Source organism: Vicugna pacos, chromosome 1 (genome assembly GCF_048564905.1).
Source record: "Vicugna pacos chromosome 1, VicPac4, whole genome shotgun sequence".
Taxonomy (NCBI): Eukaryota; Metazoa; Chordata; class Mammalia; order Artiodactyla; family Camelidae; genus Vicugna; species Vicugna pacos.
The window spans coordinates 90,629,728-90,648,146 of record NC_132987.1 but is presented as its reverse complement, the minus strand read 5'-3'; the positions used below and the strand labels follow the sequence as shown (position 1 = coordinate 90,648,146).

At 34.6% G+C, this 18,419-nt stretch overlaps 1 protein-coding gene across 6 annotated transcripts in view; it reads right to left on the bottom strand.

Moving 5' to 3' along the window:
- VGLL3 (vestigial like family member 3) overlaps positions 1-18,419 on the bottom strand; it is a 181,398-nt gene that overhangs the window by 82,424 nt on the left and 80,555 nt on the right. For 3 of the 6 annotated variants that reach the window (XR_012075644.1, XR_012075652.1, XR_012075647.1), the window contains exons 4-5: positions 12,027-12,097; positions 9,111-9,174 (exon numbers count right to left, since the gene is read on the bottom strand). Coding sequence is in view for 1 of the 6 variants with exons in the window: in XM_072967402.1 (XP_072823503.1) it covers positions 12,060-12,097 (38 nt within the window). In the remaining 5 variants the exon portion in view is untranslated. Of the gene's footprint in view, positions 1-5,763; positions 6,043-9,110; positions 9,175-12,026; positions 12,098-18,419 lie in introns of those variants that run through there. The other 3 variants (XR_012075641.1, XM_072967402.1, XR_012075640.1) reach the window with 2 other exon arrangements.

Below are 18,419 nucleotides of genomic sequence, written 5' to 3'. Positions count from 1 at the left end.
CAGCAAATGGTAGAAGCAGGATTTGAAGTCAGGCTGTTCAGCTTGTCTGGTCCTTAACTATTTGTTCTTTCTTTCTACATTAGATTTAGGAAGAAACCATTTGTAAAAACTCAGTCAGCCTTAAGATAAGTCATAACAGAACCAACATATTCAAAATTGCTTGGCATGAATCATTACATAGTTTTCATAATGATTATGTAAATATATGTCATATTTTAGAGGGGAATGCTCTTATGATTACTCTATTTTAAAATAAAATTTTCCTTTTAGGCTTACCTCGATTTGAGGAGTTCTAGAATTTAAAAAAAAAGGCTCAAATTGCATTCTAGAATTTATTTTTTCTAAATTAATGTTCTGCTCTCAGTGACCTCTTGAAGATAATCCAGAAAGAACTCGGGGGGGGGGGCATCTTTAAAGGGTAGAAGTATTTCATGTATTTTGGTGTTCAACAACAGGGACTTTTAAGTGACTGAAATCTTTCTAAGAAAAGTGAAAAACTGTGATGTCAAAACAATAATTGCTTTTCTTATATTTTAACCGGACATAGTACTTAAGTGAATTTTTGGCTTATAGATACATCAAACATAACAGTATTAGGTATATAACAAAATTTACTTTAGGGAATTTCCAAGATGACGTTAAAATTGCTTAAAGATATTTATATATGAGTACTTATAGATCATGGAACTATTTCTTAAATATAACAATAGAAATATTAAGATAACTTTTTATCCAAGTAGCTCTTTTTTATAACTTGTTAAATAGAACTTTTCTTATGAAATTAAAAACTTAGCACATCAGCAAAATATGCTTGCTAACAGCTAGCATGTGTGAATTGACTAGAACATTTAACTTAAATTTCTATTACATGGTGTGATTTTTCTTCTCTGACACTCAAAGGTTTGGACTTACTAAAGTATAAACTCAAGAAATTTCTCTTTGAAGAAAATAATAACTAGACCCCCAAATAGGTCCTCCTTATGATCTCTTTAGGAGTAAACAGGTTTTCCCCACTGTTTAGTTTTAACAATGACCCCATTTGGTCAGTGAATCAATAAATACAGAGATTATAACTTCTGTGGATATCTTAAAAGATTCGATGCTAGGTGTGGATGTTAAAAAAAGCAAGAGTGTTTGAGTCATTATCTTGGCATTGTTTGGTGAGAACATCAGAAGTTCCCTGAGACTGGGCCCATATGGTTTTCATCTGGAGTCCAGCACACTTTCTGACACATAGTAGGCAGTTAAAAATGTTTTTTGAATGGAAAAATGACTGAATGGCTGAATGTACTAAAGTGTTCCTGCTTAGCATTTAGAGGTTATTTTTAAAACTGTTAGAGTGACGAATACACTCATTGAAAACAGCAGAAAATATTTTCCTTTCACAAATCTCCAAGGATTTTTGATAGGTATGTTAGTTGCCCAGTGTGCCAAAAGCTTGAGTCACTGTTCTCTTTTTAACACAAGCACCATGGAAGTCTTTGGGTAAATCTCAAAGAACTTCAGTTTGGACGTCCAACTGTTCTCTTTGCGGAAATGTTAATTTACATGTACAATTTTCCATTTTTAAAAATATCATTAATAGTTTTTATGCATGATGCCTGATAGTTCTAAGCAATTTTTTGTAAAACAATTCTGCCTATTAAATATTATTTAACAATTATCTTATTGTACATAAACTTCACAACAAACCAAAGATATAGGTATTACAATTATTATTCCTATTAAACTAGGCCTAGAGATGTTAAGGAATCTGCCCTACTTTATCACACTTGATGGATTCTAAATTGTTGCCAATATACTATGGTCTTTGACAAGGCTATTTTTGCTGACATTGTAGTATGTGTATGCACCACATTCACTGCTTTAGTGTATATACTTTTTAAAATAATTTGTTCCTAAGTTATGTATAATTAATTTAGACCCCTTGCTTTAGCAAATTCATTTCTTTAAGTCTAGAATCAAAAAGCACATGGCTGGAAATGTCAATTTTTTTGAAGTATTTTACACAAACAATATAATTTATTTTTAATGTTCTAAAATCTATAGCATTTTCTTTTACTTTTCCACATTCTTAAGGGTATATGCCCAGAGATATAAAAGCCTAAAAAATAAAGACAAACTTATTTCCATATGTAAATGCTCTGATTTGTTTTGTTTTCCTGCTTCCCAAAATGCTTGGAGTCGTGCTTGGACACGTCTAATTGTTTATGATACTCTAGTGTTTTTCAGGCGAAGAAAAGTTTCTTTTTTTTTTTTTATACTGTTCTTTTAGTAATGTAAGTCAATACACCGCTAAAAATCCTACAGGAAAGACTGAAAGAAGGAACAGATTTGAAACCATTATTGCCCAGAAATGAGTAGAAAACACATGTATTTAAATCACCAAAAAAAAGTGCACATATTACTGCTTCAATTGGGACAATCCAGATATGACTAGTGATGGAACAGACTCTCTGAGAGCAGTAATTGTATTCCTATTATGTCATTTGGATGCTCTTAGCTGCTTGTGTATCTGGGAGCCACATCATGCCCATAGAACAGACTGTCTCTTGTCAAAAGCAGCAGCACTATAATATATTCTCCATAAAAAGAGAGGCAAAGTACTGCCATGTTGGCATCTTTATTATTTTTATAGTTGCTTCTATTTTCAAAGTTGAACATTCATCAGGGTGATTATTATAGCCAAAGCAACAGAAATAACTATACAAATCAAAAGTTATTTTTATTATTGTAGAAATGGAACAACTGATTTAGGGGCTTAATATAAAGCTCTATGATAATACTCTTCATTTCTATATTTTTCTTTAGACTGTCTAGATGGACAAATAAATTGACCACTTTAATCAATAGGTAACATATTTATGTCAGTATAATTCATAAATGTACACAGAAGGATTTCCCTGATTATGTTTATGTGTACAGATCATCAATCCCTATCTCAGTCCATTTCCATGTTTGTTAAGTAAATTAGGGAATAAATGAGCTAAGCCCACCTCAGCTGTTTGTAAGAAACCCAAATCAATGACGTGGTGAGATCATAATGGGAGACCACGATACTCATTCGAATATTACAGGTACTAAAAGAGAGAGAAAATCTTTCCCTTATTTTAATGATTGATGTTTATTATTGGCATAATTTGAGGATTATTGATTTAGGAGTCAGAGGCCTGGTTGGTTTGGCCATGCAATACTCAGTGACCTGTTGCCAATAGATTCAACCACATTAGGTACTAATTTCCTCATTGAGACTATCACAACTTTCTTTGACTCATTACTTTGAAGTGACTATCAATAAATACCACACACTACCCCAAAAGACGAAGTGTTGTAAAAAACTGCAAAGAGCCTTACTAATAGATTTTTCCTAGTAATATAAAATTGAAAACTGTCTGGAATTTACCTTGTTTAGATGGAATCCTAACCCCCAGTAGCCTGCTCCTTTTTAAATCTTCAGAATTTTTCATGTCTACCCCAAAAATAGTGAATGGAAATTTCCTTGATGAGTGTACAGATCATAGAGATGAATAAGACAAATGTGCACCTGTCATTAAATCAGATGACTGATGACTAGCCATCATCCCAGATTGCCTGAGGTCTCATGTACTCAAACCAACCATTGGTAATCTTATGTATGTGTGTGTTACGAGCATGAGCTTGGGTGTGCTTGTGTCTGTATTTTAGTCTTTATAACAAACAATTATTATCCCTTCAACAAAATACGCAAATTTTCAGCTCCTGAGTAATCCACTGCATGCTTCAACTATTTAAGTCAATACTCTACATCTTAGAGGAAACCTTTCACACAAGGAAAATAGATTTATGTTTCCCATAAGACAGCAGAGCTTAAAGAATATACAGAAGAAACAACTAGCTTGTCCAAAAGGACTAGTATTAAAAAGACACACATTTTGTGTTATAATGTAGAAATGATGAATAATACATTTGGTAGATGGCTCAGATGACAACAAGAGGAAGCATATCTGACAGCTACAATATTGAGACCAATTAGTCAAAATGGGACAGCAGTGCCTAATGGACAGCACACATCTGTTGTTACAATGTGAAGTACTCTGTGGAACTTGAGAATTACACAAGAAAGTGTAGGGGAATTTCACACACTCTGTCTCTAGTTGATATTTCAGCTGCAGAGACACAATAAACCTGTTTTGTTGCTAGAGTGGTAACACTCCACAAAAAATTCTAAGTATCACTAAATGAATATAGTGATTTTCGGAAAGAAAAAAAAAAGTTGTGTGTTCAAGAAAGAAATAATTTTGTTTTCCAAGTAGTTAACTAAAAGAATTTATAGTATTTCTTTTGCTACAAAAGTCGATTCAGTTTTGAGATATAAAAATAAAATTTAGTAATACAAATGGCAAGAAACTAATTTATGATCACCACATAGACAGGTACTCTATTTTCACTAAGAAATTAAAGAATGAAGTGTTTAGGTTGTACTGGGCTTCAGCAGCTGTGACTGTTACCATAACCAGCTATCTAATTATGTTGGAATGGTACAATTTTTTTTTATGTTTAACAGCTTAATTGTCAAGATAACCAAATCAGCACAACTAGAGATTTGAAAATGAAAGTGACTTAGTGCAAACATTTTTAGAACAATATATGTGTATTTTTTTGTAAACTAATGTAAAACTAATTTTAGTATTAATCTATTATTCAGTTCCAAATACATCTATCTACTTTCCTATTGAAGAGTTATGACTGAAAATAGATTAAGGACCCTTTCTTCAATCAGAACAATTAACCCAAGAAACTCTTCAATTACAGTGTCTAGTTTTAAAATAAACCACAATGCAGTGAACAAATATGATAACTAAATTTTGAACCTATATTCTAAAACCTCTGATACATATTTTCTCTGATGTTAGGAACAATGAAATTAAACTTAAATATATTTAAGAAATATACAAAAAATTATGTTGCAGTATTTTCTTCTATAAAAAAATTGGCAAATAATGTTTACTATGAAGTCTATAAGGGCATTTGGTATGATCTCCATCATATCATTATTTTTTTTCAGTGTGCTTGCAAGTTTCCCTAAGTTACACATGCTATTTGATAAAAAGAAAAATAGGCAAACTTAGTAGCATAATTGGAAATGAATGGGTCATCATGCATGGCTGTAATATAGAATACTTGAGGAGTAAAGCAAGCAAAGCATCATGGTTTAGATGTGTGGCTCTCAAACTTCAGTGCACATCAGGATCACTCAGTAGTGATTCTTGACTGGGCACAGAATTTTTATGTTCCATCAATTGACCAGGTGATGCTAATGTTTCTCAATCAGGGAGCATACTTTTGAGAACTACTAGTTTAGGGGCATATGAGTTGCTAATTTTGTTTCTGAATTAAAGTTAATTAGAGAATGTAAAAAATTTTATTGTTTATAATTAGTAGAACAAGATGTTCAATTTTGGCCTACAATGTTAAAATCCTATAAGTGAAAGAGTAATTGAATATAAGCCTAAAGGGTCTATTGAGAACAGATTTATTACAATGGAGTCTGCAGTTCATATGACTGTATAATGGAGTGCCTGCTTAAAGCCCTAAAGATGAAAGCACTGTTGATATTGGCATAAGATCAAGACACTCCTAAGAGCAATAATTAAAGCAATAATCAGTGCTTTGGTTGTAGTAACATATCAACAATATACCCCTAATAGAGATCGGAGCAGCAAAGCAACACCATGTGACATAAGCTAAAGAAGATGCTGTGTAAGAAGAGACAGAAGAAAGGTTTTTGAAGTCTCTATTTGGAGAGCTACTACAAATGGTCATGAAATGGTACACAGCTCAAGGGTGTCCAGCTGAAGTGGATGGAGGAGTTAAAGCCCACCTCCAATCCTGACACGCTGATACCTGATATTGTGGCAGAGGTGCAGTTTCATTTACAAAAATCGTCATTTGTCCAAATGGTACATCATTTTCTAATTCATCTCCCCTTCAGGAGTCTTTTTTTTTTTTTTTTTTTGTAAACCCAGTAAGCCAAGGAATTTAGGCCAATTTGTTAGTTCCTTCCTGAAACATAGAAAGAAAGCAACCACAATCACAATGCTGGTACTATAGTAGTTGGTTACATGACCTTAAGTAAGTGTTCTACTTTCTAGGCCACAGTTCCTGAAAACATGAATTGAAGTAGTTGAAGTGAGTAATCTCAAATGTTCTTTCACCTCTGAAGTTTTATAATTCTTGGTTTAAAATAAAGGAAGAGAGTACATAAATAGAAAATGACGAGCACTAATTCCAGGCAGATATAGGTTCAAATACTCATTCAGAACACATTCTTACTGAATGACTTTGGAAGCATTATTTAATTTCACTGAGTTTCAGTTGACTCATTTGCAAAATAGAGAAAATAATTCCTGTTTCATAAGAACAAGTGAAACTGAAGAATACTGAGTTTTAATATAAACATCTTCTTAAAATCACTGGAAAAAAAAAAACTCCCATTATTTTTCTGCCCTGCCCTTGGTAAGATAAAGAGCTATATAGAATGAAAAATCACACTCATCTCCACATTAAATCTCCCTTCTCCTAACCCTATAAGTTTTAAATCCGTAGTTAAGTAAAAAAAAAAAAAAAAGATGTGGACGATGGCAGGAAGAGATGGAAAGACATGGAGAAAAGAAAGGAGGAAGGGCTATGGGGAAAAGGATAATATCTTTTATTCTATTCTAGAAGAGAACACTTTCCCCTTAACCTAAAATAACTAAGTTAAATTACAGCAGCACAAATATATATAGAACATATGGAAAGTTTACATATAAAAATTAAATTGTTAACAGGTATATATGAAAGGTATGACCACAAAAGAAATAAACATAAGCACTATAAGAAGTATTTAACAGGTAAATACAATTTGAAAGTTTTGGAAGGCCTAGCCAGAGCAATTAGGCAAGAAAAACAAATAAAGGCATCCAAATTGGAAAGAAAGAAGTAAAACTGTCACTCTTTGCAGAGGACATAATATTAACTGTTAAAACTAATAAATGAATTCAGTAAAGTGGTAGGATGCAAAATCAGTATAAAAACTCTGGTGTGCTTCTATACACTAACAACAAACTATTAGAAAGAGAAATTAAGAAAATAATTTCATTTATAATTACATCCAAAAGAATAAAATACTGGAATAAATTTAACCCAGGAGGTAAAACACCCACCTGTATTCTAAAAAACTATCAGATATTATAGAAATAAATTGAAGAAGACACAAATAAATGGAAAGATATCGCAAGTTTGGGGATTGGAAGAATTAATATTGTTAAAATATATAAAAGATGTCTATACTACCCAAAGCAATCTACAGATTCAATGCAAAAAATCAAAATTCCAATGGCATTTTTTCACAGAACTTAAAAAAAAAAATCCTAAAACCTGTGTGGAGGAGCTGAAAAAGACCCCAAGTAGATAAAGCAGTCTTGAGAAAGAAAAACAAACCTGTAGATATCACACTCCCTGATTTCAAACTATACTGCAGACTTACAGTCATCAAAACAATATACTGCTGGCATAAAAACAGAGACACAGATCAATGGAACAAAATAGACAGTCCAAAAATAAACTGGTATCTATATATGTGTGTATGTGTGTGTGTGTATATATATGTATATACATATATATACGTATATATACATATATACACACACACACACATAAAATCAGGAAAATTAAATTAAATTAAATTAAATTAAATTAAATTATGACAATGAAGCCAAGAATATACAATGAGGAAAGGATGGCCTCTTCAGTAAATGGTGTTGAAAAAAACTAGACAGCAACATGCAAAAAAGAATAAAACTGGTCCACTATCTTACACCATACACAAAAATTAACTCAAAACAAAAATTGAATGTAAAACCTGAAACCAGAAAAGTCCTAGAAGAAAACATACAAGGTAAGCTCCTTGGCATAGTCTTGGTGATGGTTTTTGTTTTTGTTTTTGTTTTTGTTTTGTATTTGACACCAAAAGTAAGGACAACAAAAGCAAAAATAAGCAAGTGGGAGTACATTAAACCAAAAAGCTTCTCTACAGCAAAAGAAACTATCAACAACAGAAAAGACAACATGCTGAAAGGTAGAAAACATTTTTAAATCATATATCTAATAAGGAGTTAACATCCAAAATATATAAAGAACTCATACAACTCAATAGCGAAAAACAATTCAACTTAAAAATGGGCACAGGGCCTGAATAGACATTTGTCCAAAGAAGACATACAAATGGCTTACAGGTACATGAAAAGATGCTCAGTATCATTAGTCATCAGGGAAATATAAATCAAAACCATAAATAATATATTACCTCACATCTGTTAAAGTAGTATTATCAGAAAGACAAGAGATTAAAAAAATGCTGGAAGAATGGAGAAAAAGGAACCCTTGGGCATGGTTGGTGGAAATGTAAATTAGTGCAGCCACTAGACAGTATGGAGTTTCCTCAAAAAATTAAAAATAGAACTACCATATTATCCAGCAATCCCACTTCTGGGTATTTACCCGAAGAAAGCAGAAACACTAACTCAAAAAGATATATGCACTCCAATGTTTATCGCAGCATTATTTACAATAACCAAGATATGGAAACAACCTAATTGTCCATCAACAAATGAATGGATAAAGAAGATGTGGTGTGTACACACACACACACACACAAACACACATACATATACACACACACACACGTTAGAATATTATTCAGCAGAAAAGAGTAAAATCTTTTTGTGACAATATAGGTGCACCTTGAGTGCATTATACTAAGTGAAATAAGTCAGCCAAAAAAATGACAAATCCTGAACGCTCTCACTTAAATGTGAAAAATGTGGAATCTAAAAAAGAAAAGAAAAGAAAGGAAGGAAGCTTAGTTCATAGATACAGAGATACATTGGTGTTTGCAAATGGATGAAAGAAGTCAAAAGGTACAAACTTCCACTTATAAAATAAAAAAGTCATGGGGATGTCATGTACAACATGGTGATTATAGTTAGCAGTACTGTACTGCATATTTGAAAGTTGCTAAGAGAACAGATCTTAAAAGTTCTTATCACAAGAAAAAAATTCTGAAGCTGTATATGGTAACAAATACTCACCAGACTTACTGCAGTGATTTCTCAGTATATACAAATATCAAATCATTATGCTGTACATCTGAAACTAATACCAAGTTGTATGTCAATTATACCTTCATAGAAGAATTAAATTGTCAACAGCTATACATAAAAAGTATGACCACAAAAAATATGTAAGCATTATGACAAATATTTAAACAGGTATCTATAAAAGAAAAGATCTATCATTAAGATTGCAAATTCTCAGGAGTGTCTTTAAAGAATGAGAGGTAGTATACTATTTTCTAGGAATACTCGAAACTGAGCATAGAGGTTCAAACCAAATCCTGTTTGAATCTTGATTCCAACACTGTGCTCTGGTAGTGTGACTTTGGACAGTTATTTGCACCTTCCCAACCTTGGTATCAATATCTATCAAACATAGATTATACTATCTACTTCTCTAATGAATCTGTTGCTTACTAGCCTGGTGGCCACATAAGAAAATCAACTTAAATATTCCCAGTTTCTGAGCCATCTCTAAATATTGTCTCTTTTGAGAACATAATGCATTTAAAGTACTTGCAGATAGTAGTTATTCAACAAATACCAACAAATAATTACTATAAAGGATTATTATAAAAGTTCTCAGTAACACACAAAGATATTTACATGTGGATACCATCATTTTAATCCTTTTAACACCCTAGGATTTTTAGCTCTATCAAATTAATCTAAAGTATTTATGCTTTCCTCAAAACCTGATAAAAGTTAAATGAAGATGAAGAATTTTCTACAGATTCTATTACTTTTTATGGGAAAAGGATAAACATAGCTAACTCAAGATTCACATTTTCCATAGAAGTCAAGTCATAGCACTACCATATCTAAATGTTGGTCAGTGTATCTAAACATCCACACGTAATAACACAAGCAGAACGCAACTAAAATACAAGTAAGTCAGCCATCTACGTGTAGGCCCTGAACATTGTTTTTCTGAAATCCCAAGAAGATGATAATGTCCTAACAAATATCCTTTTATCTTCCTATTATCTGAAATTCCAAATTTTAGTGCTTCTTTAAGTTTAAAGCTATGACCCCTCTTATCATATTCAAATTCAAAAACATACTTTTAATGTAATCACTGCCCTTTCATATTTACAATCATGATTTTGACCAACTGCTTCCCTTAACATAGCCAGCCTTATAATCCAGGTGACTTTTCCACTTCTCTTTGGCTGTGTAATTAAAATCCAAATTTAAGCTCATTTGAAATGATTTTTTAGGTGGGGGGCAGTAATTAGGTTTGTTTATTTATTTAGTTTTAATGGAAGTACTGGCGATTGAACCCTGAGCCTCATGCATGCTAAGCACGCGCTCTACCACCGAACTATATCCGCCCCCTCCTCGAAATGATTAAAGAGCAGTGATACTGCTCAAAATACGAACTAAGTGCCTTTATTTTATTTTTGTTATGTTTATTATCATATTTTATAAGTAAATAGGTATATTTTACAAATCTTGAAAAATACAAGTCAAAGAAAATCAGCATCATCTTTCACTCAGATACCCTATGCAAAAAGCAGCAAAGAATTCATACCCTGCTATTTTTATATATCTTAAGTATTTTCCTTGATGACTATGTATTTTTATAAGTAACTGTTCTAGTGAATGTGTAATATGCATTTACACACTTGTGCTATAATTCTTTTCAGCAATCCCTATTGTTGATGCCAGTTTTTCAGTATGACAATAAATATATTTATAAATAAACATGTGAGAATTTATGTATTACTTTAAAATAGATTCGTAAGAGGGGAATTCCTGATTCAAAGTTAATAAATCATCTACTTTTGCTAAGTACTTTATTTTGCTTTCCAGGAAGATCATACTAGTTACTTTTAAGTAAGACCACTGTTCAAAATCTTTCCAGTAACATTTACTTTTCGTTTAATGGAAATATAACTAATTCACATTTATTGCAGAAAATTTAGAAAATATGGGAAACAATGAAAAGTTCTACTGAAAACTTTTGTCATTCACAATGAATAGTTGTTCTGGTTTTCACCAGCATTGTTTTGTGTATATTACACATATATTTTTTAAAGAACAATACAGAACATATCATTTTGAGTTCTACTTTCTTTTTCTCTTTACATTGTATCATAAACATTTTCCAATGTTCAATTTCCTTTTTTTCTTCCCCATCCCAATAGTCACCACTATATACAGTTGCTTTATCAGAAATTCAGAGGAATTATGCCAAATACAACTTTCTCTTCCGTCCAATATCAACAACTTACCAAGCCCTCAATTGTCCAGCTCTAGAATAAGTCTTACTATAATAGAGGAGAACAAATCTGACTCTATATTGGATCTGTTTCTTTAGTTTTGACCACTGTGCCGTTTTCCAGGCTCAGTCTTGCTAGCCGTGCAGCTTTTGTAAAACAGTGTTGCCTTTAGCCTGAAATATACAGGAAAGCCTATTCTCAGGGCTCTGATCTTTAAGGCTGTTAGCACTTCTGCACTTAAGTAGAGATGGCAAATTGCAAAATAGAGAATAACCTTTGTTTTGTTGGAGGTTTACAGGGACACCATGGCCTGACCCACATGGGGCTGCAAGAACAAAGAATTCCTGCAGCAACAAGTTTGCAACAACCAACCACACCCCCTCCTCTGTTTTGTTTTGTTTTGTTTATATATAAAAGGAGCCTGTATTCTGACTGGAGTAGGATGGTTCTCCAAGACATGAGAGTCTGCCATCCTCTCAGTCGGCCAGCTTTCTGAATAAAGTCACTATTTCTTGCCCCAACACCTTGTCTTTCGATTTGCTGGCCTGTCATGCGGCAAGCAGAACGAGTTTGGAGTCGGTAACATTATGAACTTCAGCTCCACTCCCCCTCCCCCAGCCATATTTCCACTGTTACTGTCACTTGTGTTACTGCAAGTATCCCTTACCAGGTCTTTCCACCTCCGTCCAATCCAGCTGTTTTATATCCCATACTCCAGGATGCTGGAGAATCTTCTTTCTAAAGTTGAGATAAAACCCTGTCATTCCAATGATTACAATGATTCCCTGAAGATAAAATACTGTTTTCTCAATGCAACATTGTTCCATTCACATCTTTAGCTTCCTTTATTTATCTCTTAACATTAACCCAGCTGTGAATTGCCCTCAGGAAATGCCAACCCACTTGTTCTTCCCTGACTGTGTTGCTCTCCATGAGTATGTAAATTCCATATTAAAAGCCTCCTGTAGGGACTAAGAGCAGGGGCTTTGGAGATCCAGTGTATTATTTGAGTCCTGGCTGTGACTGCTACTGACCTTGGGCAATTCACTTAACTTTTCTGTACCTCAGTTTCCTCACTTGTACAGTTGGAATAGTAACAATGCTGGCCCACCGGATAGTTAGGAGGATTGCATGAGTTCCTATTTGTAATGTGCTTGGAACAGTAACGCCCGCAAGTGAGCGCTACATAAGTGTCCACTACAGGAAGGCTTTCGTGTTGCCTGTTACAATGCTTAGCTTGCACTGCCTGCTTAACTTTGAGATCTCTCCAAAAGAGATCAAAAACTAGACTGAGATGCCTGTCTCACCTCTTTGCCCTTTGTCCTATCACTTTGCGCAGTGTTGAAATTGTCTACATTTGTGACTCCCAAAATAGTCAGTTGTCTGAGAGGAGCAGTTGTCTGCCTCCCTTCATTGCCAGCATCTAGCAAGGAGCCTATGCAATGCCCTGCTGGTTGTGGCTCATCAGTATCCTCTGAACTGGTGGTTTTGATTAAGGTCTTGTTCATCTCTTGTTCTTTTCATATGCACTATGTTTTCAAGACCCTAGTTAAATTAAAAATATATATATTTTTAAGGACCAAGCTTACATTACAATAGATTACAAGCATGCAATGTAATTTTAAAAAGAGATCGAGTCAAAATCCACTTTTATCTGGTATTTTACTGTATTATTTTCATGGAGAAAACAAATAGCACATGCCACATAATACTTACAAATTAACAACCAACCAACCATATTTAGTAAGATTATGGATTGTAACCATCAGAACTAAGCACGATGAAAAGATGTGAAAGAAAATGAAAGACACAGACTCCACTTTAGATGGTTGGGCTCTCTTGAGTTTCAGAGGGTGTATCCACATGATTATTTAAGAATGCTTAAAGATCTGTGACAGGCTACAATTCAGAGGCTAAGCAAAGCAGAACAACGTAGTGTCCATAGTTATAACGAATAGATAAATGAAACTGTAGGACAGAATCTCTTGGCTCAACAATAAAATATTTTAGATGTGACTTTTAATTCAGATCATATAGGCAGACAATTGTACAAGGATTTGAAGACAGAAGGCTAAAAACGGCTATAAGAGATGAATAGCACACTTAGTCAAGAAAGTAGAAATAAGACAGATGAACTGAAAAGAAGCTTTTTGGAGGATGTAAAGCAGTTGGCAAATGCTCTTTGCCTGATGTTCCATTGTGAAATGAAATAGGTGAATATATTACAAGGGCTGGAAGTTTCTTTCTACACAAGACTTTAAGGTCAGTGAGGTAAAACCACTTTGTTTAGATGTTTAGAAGATGTTATAAACATATAGATATTCTTGTAATACTACTACTGTTATAAAGTTTATAAGAACAATAATAGTAGTAAATAATAACATAATAATAATATACAATCAATGGTAATGAAGATTATCATTTTATTAATAGACTAGAGGAAGCAAGAATAAAGACAAAAATAGATATTCTGGATAATGTTATTTAAATACTTAAAAGACTGAACACTTGGGTACCTCACATGAACTATACCAAAGAATATACTACTGCTTTCCTAAAAAAAAAAAAAAAAAGAGCTTCAAAGGCAAACAAATAATTTCCAAAGTCTTTCTGGTCTCCAAGTTGCTCTTACACAAGAGGAATTTGATGAGTTAAGTGTAAATGCATAAGGAACATGTGGATTGCATTTTCTTTAAAAATGCACAAGGGTTTAAAAATTAAGGAGAAAAAGCATTTGGCACAATGCATTTTTCATGAAGCCAAACTAAAAACATTTGAGACAGCTTTAGATTGTAGTATGACCTTCAACATTATTGTGTTTATGTCTATTAACCTAAAAATAAACAAAAGCTTTCAGTAGGAGAACTGAAGCAATAAAATGTAAACCAAAGTATGGATTTGAACAATAATTTCTTAAGGATTTTACTTATTTATTTTTTTAATAATCTCCTATCTAGAGATATTCAAGCAAATGCCCGCCATATGTGTCATACTCTGTGTCTATTCCATTATTTCTTCATGTTTCTGGTTCACGTACTAGAGGAGACAACAGCTGAATATATGTAAGAAAAATGTCAACCCTCCCTTAGTGGTAGGATCAGCTTAACCACAACGTGTATTCTTCAAATGGTTCGAATGTATTCTCAATTTAAGTCATTTTTTAATACTTTTGACCTGTGATTTATTTCAATCTCTGCCTATATGTTTGTTGGAAAGACTCTGAGATGATACTTTGTTCCTGCAAGTAGGCAAGAACTGTTATAAAACCTGAAAAGCTGGATTATTTTGAGGTATCCTGGTGGGTAAGTCAAGATGATGAAACACACACTGACAGGCAGTGTCCATCTTGACAGCCTGCAACAAGTGGAAAGAACAATTATGTGAAAATACCAAAAAGTTGGTGTTTTTATTTCTGTTGTTTGCTGCTGGCTCACCTGGTGTTTCTATTCAAGCAGGACTTTTCAGTGATTTGGGGGTCACTGCTTTGTTCTTCGGTTATTGATATTGCAATGAGCATTTTGCTATTCCTCAAATTCTCCCAATCATCATGAATTGCTGTCATCAACTTCATCCCTTTCATACCAAGCACAAAGTTTCATCAGTTATTTATTTGTATCTTTCTTCAAAGTCATCCTTTCTTTTTTCTTTCTGTTGTCAGCTTCCAAAGGGAGGCCTTTATCTCTCTCTCTCTGAACTGCAGTTACAAAAAGGAAGAAATCAGCAGTCTCTCTTCTGCTTCAAGTGTGAGCCGATAGCCTGCTGGCAGCAACCTGGGGGATGGACATTAACTCTGCATTTCTGGTTTGCTTTGCTGATACTGTTTATTCGACCACTTTTCTACTTAATAATCTTGGAAAACACCCCATTGCTCAAAAGTTAAAATCCTAAACCAGAATACTAGAAAGCAGTATTTACTCAATAAATATTTGTTGAAAGAATGAAAGCATTCCTCTCATTTATAGTTGTCTAAAATCCATCTCCAAACCACTTCTACCACTTTTTGAAGCAGAAAAACTCTCTGTAGTAGGCAGAAAGGCTTTCCAAAGATGTCCATCCCCTAGTTATTGTAGCATAGTAGTATGCTATGCTACATGGCAAAAGAAACTTTATAGAAATAATTAAGGTTACAGACTTTAAAATAGGGAGTGTAGAATGGATTATTCAGGTGTGTTCCGCCTAATCACATAAGCGCTTAAAAGCAAACACTTTTTTCTGACTAGAGGCAGAAAAAAAAATGTTGCAGAAGGGAAAATCAGAGAGAGTTTCCAAGCACGAGCCAATTTGATGTGTCTTGCTGACTCTGAAATGCAGGGACCCCCAGGGAAGGACCTAAGTGGCCACTAGGAGCTAATGACAGCCCTCAGGAGACAGCCAGCAAGAAAATGCAGACCTCAGTTTTACAACCACAAGAAACTGGATTCTTCCAAAAGCCTGAATGATTTTGGAAGCAGATTTATTCCAGGCTTTCTTTATTATACCAACATCTTTATTCTAGAGCAGAGAAACAGCGCAGTAACTAGCCAAGCCAGCAGAACTGTAAGACAATACATTTGTGTTATTTTGAGCTAAGTTTTTGGTAATTTGTTACAGCAGCAATAGAAAACTAATACTCTGTCCAATATGTCATCCTTGAGTTAACCCATGTGTGTCATTTCCTCTTCACCTCTGACTGGCACACTACTTACTTATGACAGTAACACACCTTTTACATCACTTCCCAACCCAGCACTAATCCAAAGAAAAAGATTGCATTGGGTCCCTCACAGCAAAATATTTCAATTAGTTAAGGTTTGTAAAAGATATACTTAGAAGAATCTCTTTGGTTTGACTGAAAAGAACAATACACCATTTGGATCACTTGCTGTTATGTATAAGACTGTCCTGTTTGATTTATGACTATAGGCATTTAGGGGGGAAAAAAGACATTTTAAACCAGTGCTTAGCAAACTGAAATAAGTATGTATAGAAACTGGAGATTCTATTAAAATGGAGATTCTGATTCAGTCGGTCTAGGGTGGGACTGGAGATTCTTCATTTCCTGTGAGCTTTAATTACATTCTGTTACTTACTTCTTATGTGACCTTGGGTAAATTATTTCAGAATCTGAATCTAAATTTTCTCATCTGTGAAATGGATATAGTGGGTAAAACTTTGATCATGGATATAAGGGAAGGGCTTCTTTTTTGTGCCCTGGGACACATCCCCTAGACCCACTCTAACCTAAGCTGCATTGTTCAGGGACAGAATTCATCACCTTTATCTTATCCCATATGAAACACCAGCCATATTTCTCTGCTTTTCTGTTATTGCAACTCAGATAGCATCTGCAAAGCAGTCCAGAAATGCAGAGAGTTAATGCTCTTGGATGAACCTACCAATCAGTGGAGCTTAGTGTTGTGATCAAGGTCCCAGGCTCTGACTGTTTATTCACAAGCGCACTGGACAACTCTTTAGAGGGACTGACGTCCACAATAGGGTTAAGTGCCAGTTGTTCTCAGGGGGAATGATTGTTTTTCCTTTCCTGTGTCACTTTCCCCATCCCTTCATTTCTATTTCTGGGTATTACCTTCCAAATAAGCTGCCTTTTAGTAAGTCTTTGCCTCAAGTTCTGCTTTTGGCACCACAATCACTAATGTTTTCTCCTGTTTTGGGATGGGATGAGGGGCAGGAGAGAGAGAAAACACTGGCTTATGGAGTAACTCTAATACTTACACTGTATGGGGACAATGGTCATTTAAAAAACCATAGAATTTGCTGACTTTTTATTTGCTTATTTATGTATGTGGGTGTGTGTGTATTTATGCATGTATGTATGTTGGAAACCTTGGAGAAAGAGAATGACAGCTGAAGTTAGCACCTAGTAACTCAAGGGGTGTGGGGAAAGCCAGAAGGCCTTCATAGAAATTTTTAAAGACCTCCATTTCTTTCTTTTTTTTTAATGAAGTATAGTCAATTTACAATGCTGTGTTAATTTCTGGTGTACTGCATAGTGATTCATTTATACATATATATATTCCTTTCCATATTCTCTCATTATAGGCCATTATGAAGTATTGAATATAGTTCCCTGCGCTACATAGTAGGATCTTGTTTATCTATTTTATATATAGTAGTCAGTATCTACAAATCCCAAGCTCCAAATTTATCCTTCCCCTCCCTCTTCCCCCTCTGGTAACCACAAGTTTGTCTTCTGTCTGTGAGTTAAAGACCTTCACTTCTTATAGCAAGGAGTAAACTTTGCTGAAATTCAAGCCCAGGATTTAATGGTAAAGGTGGCAAAACTGCAAAGGAGAGTTACGGTTGGGGTCAGCAGGTCTTCTCTGCTGAAATTATGGTGAAGCCGCAGAATAAGCAGGAGCCTGAAGTCTGGAATGGCCATACCTGGTGCACCTCAGAAGGCACGCATTAGTGAGAAGAACGCTTGCATCTTCGACAAGTTCAGTGTGGCTGTCCTCTGCAGGACAGACGTAGCAGGAGGAGATGATACCATGAAAGAGAGAGGCCCCTGGTGTCAATGAATGTGACAGGGCTCCAGAACAGCAAAGACTAGGTGGTGGCACATAGCCAGCAGACACGAGGTCAATATAATTACTGCAAAGCACAGCAACAGGTCCCCCACTTACAGGGTTCCGGGATGGCTATAAGAGACTGCGATGTGTCTAGGAGTGAGATAAATGAGCAACCAACAAGGGCGCTGCTTGATACAAATTAAAAAATAAAAATAGCCTCATAAAAGCTCAGCCAAGATGCCAACATGGAGAAGACACTGTATGTGGTTAGTTAGGACACTGCCTTCTATGATGCAATATTCATATTTAATCAACAGGAATTATATGATGCCTGCACCCAGTGCTAGAATACACAGGCATGGGAATCAAATGTTGAAAGATGGATTAACCATTGTCACCATGCCTCTCAATGGCCCACTGGGGAGTTTGGGCTGCTCATTCCTTCAACCTTAAATTCTATAGGATTCAAAATCTTTATCCCCAGCAGGGAAGTGTTTCTTCTAGAGGGTCAACTAAGGAGTCCTCCAAACCTAAAGCTTCAGCTTTTGTTT